This window comes from Labeo rohita, chromosome 16 (assembly GCF_022985175.1).
Source record: "Labeo rohita strain BAU-BD-2019 chromosome 16, IGBB_LRoh.1.0, whole genome shotgun sequence".
Lineage (NCBI taxonomy): Eukaryota > Metazoa > Chordata > Actinopteri > Cypriniformes > Cyprinidae > Labeo > Labeo rohita.
In genome coordinates, this window is record NC_066884.1 from 14,103,140 (window position 1) to 14,108,765 (window position 5,626).

Genomic DNA, 5,626 nt, shown 5'->3' on the forward strand with positions numbered 1-5,626 from the left:
TCAAATTTTAAATAATTTCGAACTGACAAACTACGTTGCAAACAAAGACAGCAACAATATAAACACGCGATATAAATAATGCCATAAAAGAAGGCCTATATTAAGGCCCACGTTTTGATGCCACAAACTAAGCGACACCATAAATAATAGTTCTTAATAACTGGTTCTTTACAAAATCTGCAACATTTAAATCTAATTAGTTTACATTTTCTAAACACAGGCCGAACATTTTTATACTGATAAATGCAGTACACAAAAACCAGCGCGCTGTGTTAAACGCAAAAAGATAAGAAAGCTTCAGCAACACATCTGTGTCAGTTCTCAGTTTCTCTGTCCGCTTTATCATATTTACTTTTTTTTTTTTCCATTTCAGGGAAAACAAAAAAAACGTCTTGGTTTGCATTTTTTGTGCCTTACAAATTTCACGAACTCAGTTTCATTTGATTGCGGTGACATAAGCCATTTGAACGTATAGTGCTAATTCGGTTTCACGTTTTAAAATTTCGTTTAAAAACTTGACCTAGACGTTAATAAAATACAGGCTTTGTCCGCATATTGTTTTACACCCGACGACATAAAATGTCAGGTTCTTCGATTCAGAAAAAAACAGCATATGCTACAAAATCAAATTTCTATCACAACCTCTGCGCATTTTATTATACCCACAAAATCATCCAGTTCAACGTTTGATGGAGTCTTTCTGACAGAGTAAATAAAACGACAAATAAATAGCTCCCACAGTATTTGTAGAATTACATGACAGTTTGATCAATTAATCTATGTAAATGTTTCTTTTGAAAAACAAAAAAGGTAGAACGATAATAACAGATGTCCCTGGAATTTCTGTGGAATAGATTTACACCAAAATATGAATTAAAATATAAGCAAAATAATACAATAAGAAAATAATAATAATAATAATAATAATAATAATAATAATAATAATAATAATAATTTCTGATTGTTGTATTGTATTTACACATAGTGACGTATAGCAAGCCCCTGGGAAAAATATTCTAATTTTTCCAGCCTTCCAGTGTTTACATTTTCAGTAAATCATCACTGCATCGTGTCCCTATAAATGCGAATCGGAACCAACACAATGAAGAACTATAAAGCACAAAAAAACTAATAGAACAAAAACAGTTAAATTCAAAGTCCAAGTATCCTTTTACTGTATAGCTCTGATGTTGGGTAAACGTGGAGAATATTTCATAATAATAACAATAATAATAATAATAATAATAGTGCTCGTTTTATAAATTGATATGCTTGTTAAATGATGGAAATATAAAGTAACACAAAACGCTTTGTCATAAGAAACAATGCAGAATCGTTTGACGTCAAATGAAAATATTGCAGGTCACATCACTTGCTTTTTCCCATTCTCCACGATACTGTGTAAATAATCTCTATTTCAAAATAATTAAAAAAGACATTCAAATGTTTGAGATATATAATATTGAATTCGTTGGGTAGAAAATAGTGCTAACATTGTTGAAGACTGAACATTGTTTACTATACATAAACATATAGTAAAGTCAGCTCATAATTTATAAAAAAGCAGCTGAATGTGGGTTAAAAAGCAACTGACTTCGGCAAGAGATAGCAAGCGATATTCTGCTAAATGACTATAAATATAAAGGCAAAATATACCAAGACTCTAATGTTAAACAAATAAGACAAAAATAAAATAAACAAAACCCTCTAAAATCTTTTCCAAATTCAAAATGATACGAAAAAGTGCTCAAGTGAGAGAATAACGTAGCTATGTCCTTTAAAAATTATACAATATTTACAGCACTGTGTGGAGTCCTGTGAAACAATTGTATTTTATGGAAATATGACTAGATCGAAGGAAATGCCAGGTTTTTGTCGCTAGCCCTTCGGGTGACCTGTCTGCAGCTCGATGCTGGAAGTTTCTTTTTATTTCTTTTCAATTTGGACCCATCCGTATTGATAAAACGGAGAAAGGGACCAGAATCAATTGTGTGAGACTAATTTCTTGGCGCCAAGACTACAACATCTGTTTAGTGTGACCTTGCACCTCAAACGAGTGTCTCCACGAGTAGGAGAACTGGTACATAACCATGCTGTTTATAAAATAATAATAATAATAATAATAACAGCAGTAATAATAATAATAGTATTGAAAGGCCTTTTGATCCCAAGAAAATAGTTGAATACTGTGGGTGGATGCATGTCACACTGATGTTGTTGTTTTTTTCAATCGAATCGATGTTCACCCTCAGTCGCCCACAACAAAAGTAAAAATGGCGTGTATTTGTCAAATGCTGCGGCACTAGTCACTTTTCAGGCTAATCCCGCAAAAAGAAAAAGCAGTGAATGCGCCTAGATGTAAACAACTGGCTATGGGACACCCAATGCTCGCGTTTGAGGGACATTTCGCTCGTCTCAAAGTGTTTGATAAATAGTAGGGTTACACCTTAAAACTGCGTCTTTTCACAGTGCTGGGTATTCACAGAACAACCGTTCTCTTTGCTGGCGCGGGGAACGCACGGTCCCCTCTGTTGCAGCGGTACGAATTTTGAGTAACATTGAAGACGGATATAATCTGCTCTCCCGCCTCAGTAGTAGTCTAAACCGCAGCTGCTTTCACTTTGGATAGCTCCAAATGTGAACGTAATCATAAATGAAGACTGAGGCAGTCAGTATGATAAAGATATGTCCTTGTTTTTGTGTTGTTTGTGTCTTTTCTCACTGAACGGGCGTCTGAACCCCGTGATGCGGCGGCGTGTCTCCGTATACGTCCTCGGTACCCGGCAGAGGTCCGCCGGGAGGAGTCATCCGTTTCTCTTTCTGTCTTCTGTTACAAAACCAAACCCTCACTACCTCTTTCTCCAACTGCAGACTGTCCGCCAGCGAAGTAATTTCCGACGCGGCTGGCTTCGGGCACTTAAGGAAATGGCTCTCCAAAGCCCCTTTGACGCTTACCTCGATGGAAGTCCTCTTTTTGCGTTTCCTCCCCTGCGCAGCTATCTTGTCCAAGCTCGTGGGGCTGCCAGATGTGGAGTCTGCCTCCTCCAACCACTTGTTCAACAAAGGCTTGAGCTTGCACATGTTTTTGAAGCTGAGTTGCAGGGCCTCAAACCTGCATATCGTGGTCTGCGAAAACACATTTCCATAGAGCGTTCCCAAAGCTAGTCCGACGTCCGCCTGCGTGAAGCCCAGCTTGATCCTCCGCTGCTTGAACTGTTTGGCAAACTGCTCCAAGTCGTCTGAGGTCGGCGTGTCCTCGTCCGAGTGGTCGTGGTGACTCTGGTGCGGCTGGTGCTGGTGCTGGGACGGTGGATGACCGTGGTCGCTGAGATGCGGGCTGTGGTGGTCTTCGTGCGCTTCGCGCATGCTGTGGTGGTGGATGCCCTGGCCGCTGCCCGGGATGAGACCGTTCACGCTGAACCCGGGCTGCGAGTAAATAAGGCTCTGTCCGTTCGACGTGGCCATGCTGGGGATGTGAGCCGCCGTCGTCGTTCTCCATGCCCTTGAATCGTGATGGTTCCCGTGCGCCTGATGTACCAGATGGGGTGGCCGCGACTGATGCTGTAAATTGCTGGAATTGTGCATCTCGTCCCGGGGGCTCTGCACCGCTGGCTTGATGTCCTGCTCGCCGAGGGGACTGGACGACCACGGACCTCCTTCTCCGTGTGACAGGGCTGTTATCCACTGGTGCGCGTGGCTGAGCGGGTGACTGTTGCTCTGCAGTGAGTAGTCACTCTGCAACAGGGTTTGCGCGTCCCTGTAAGCCGTGGCTTGCTGCATGCTCCCAGGCTCCGAGTGTACAATAGATGGGCTGGAGGTGAGGATATTGTAATGATTGGATGCTGTAGTCGCCATGACTCTCGGAGCCGGACTGATCGCTCCTATTAAAGGAACCTTGCATTTGACAGTTACTCTTTTGCCACAGGCGTCTCCCAGGCTCTTTGCCAAGTGGACGCAGCGGCGCGCACCTGAGCTCCGCCCCTCGACGCCGCGCATTGGCTGGAAAGCCATGATGGACGCGTTTTTTCGAGGCAGCCTTCAGCTCATTGGATGCTCGAGAGTCTTAACAAACACTGCCTCTTTCCCTCAAAAGAACTCAGTGTCCTGCAGCACCTCTGAAATGTGAGGGACCGACGGGCCACCAAGACCGGACCGAAGAACATCAAAGGTTATGATTTTTATAACTTGGAGAGAAATTCATATCAAACTTGTCTCTTACGGAATTTGCGGTTTTGTGTGTGTATGTACGTTATGTATGTGTCTTATTCAGTAGAATTTATGCAATAAATGAAAACTTGGATATGATGTCATTTCATATATTTATTGATTACAGGTTCGGGGTTTCATTTGTCAAATAAGGGAAACTATCTCAATCTTTCTAGCGTGATGTTTGCTGCCCTTGAAAAGGTATTTGGACACAGTCAACTTTACGGACTTTACGGAGAATTTTCAGAGTATTAAAGAAAAAAAAAATTGGCAGACCACGCTTAAAAAGTATTAACTAATTTGTTTAAAATATCGTTTGTCTCATTCAGGTGTTTGAGTTTCAAGAACTGCCACAAACAAACCAATGCTTTAAAATAAACAGCTAAGTTTGCTGGCCATCAGGCAAAAACTTTGATGATGGAGGAAATTATGCTGTCTCTAGCTCAGATTACTAAAAGTTTTTTTTTCCCAAAAGAAAGAAAAATCGAAAGAACAAAAAAAGAAACAAAAATGGTGTTTATTTTGAGGCAGGTATTTCTTTTAACATGCTAACATTCAATTCTATTACATATTTTAAATAGGCCTATATTAATGTACCTTACATCAGCTTTAAAGTAGGTGAAACTAAGAAAGAAAAACATGATATGATGTTGTCATTTTTCTCATTCAGAATTAAAGAGCAGAAAATGTGTTGGCTGTATATATAAACTGTACCTTGCCATCTCTGTAAAGCATAAATAAATACTAAAGAGTACTAAAAAGTACGTGAAAAGTTAATAAATAGGCAAAATAAATTAAAACAGCCTACCATTTTTAATGACTGAAAGAAGACGAAAAACTCTCATAATATGAACGTTTTTAGGTATAGATTGCGTTTGTCTTATCCGATCCCAGATAAAACAGAATAACGCCGATTTGGTTCAAAGAGAAGTTCTAATTCACAGACAGAAGCACGTGTCTTTCACAGTGGCTTTCTGAAACATGCCATTTATTCGGCGGTAAGTGCAATCTATATGTTTATTTTGTTTTATACTTAATTACAAATATAATTCTAAATACAGCTATGACTCCAAACATCTAATTAGCATTTTGAATATCTAATTACACTTGTCTTTAGCCTTATAAATCTTCAAAAATATATTTTTTCCTCTGGGTTTGCACGGTGCACAAGTCAAAGGAATATTTCAGAGGGAAAACAGAGGGCCGTTTGGGACCGCAGGTGTCTAAAGCTGACCAGCTGGCTTCTCTGTGAGCCTCTGTAAAGAAAAGCACACGACATTGTCCGAGGAGGGGGACATTTTTTCAGCAGCGCTGCTGGTTGCTATAGAGAGCAGTAAATTAAACAACGCCTCATACGTCACCAGTATCGCCTCCTCTGGAAGGCCCTACGTAAATCAGAATGGGCAATGGACAAAAGACA

General features: G+C 40.1%; 1 protein-coding gene across 1 annotated transcript; it reads right to left on the reverse strand.

Moving 5' to 3' along the window:
* Positions 1-4,910, reverse strand: pou3f2b (POU class 3 homeobox 2b). Its single transcript, XM_051130433.1, has one exon. It carries the CDS (start codon positions 4,009-4,011, stop codon positions 2,719-2,721), a length of 1,293 nt encoding a protein of 430 aa, XP_050986390.1. The 5' UTR covers positions 4,012-4,910; the 3' UTR covers positions 1-2,718.
* Positions 4,911-5,626: the final 716 nt, after the last annotated feature.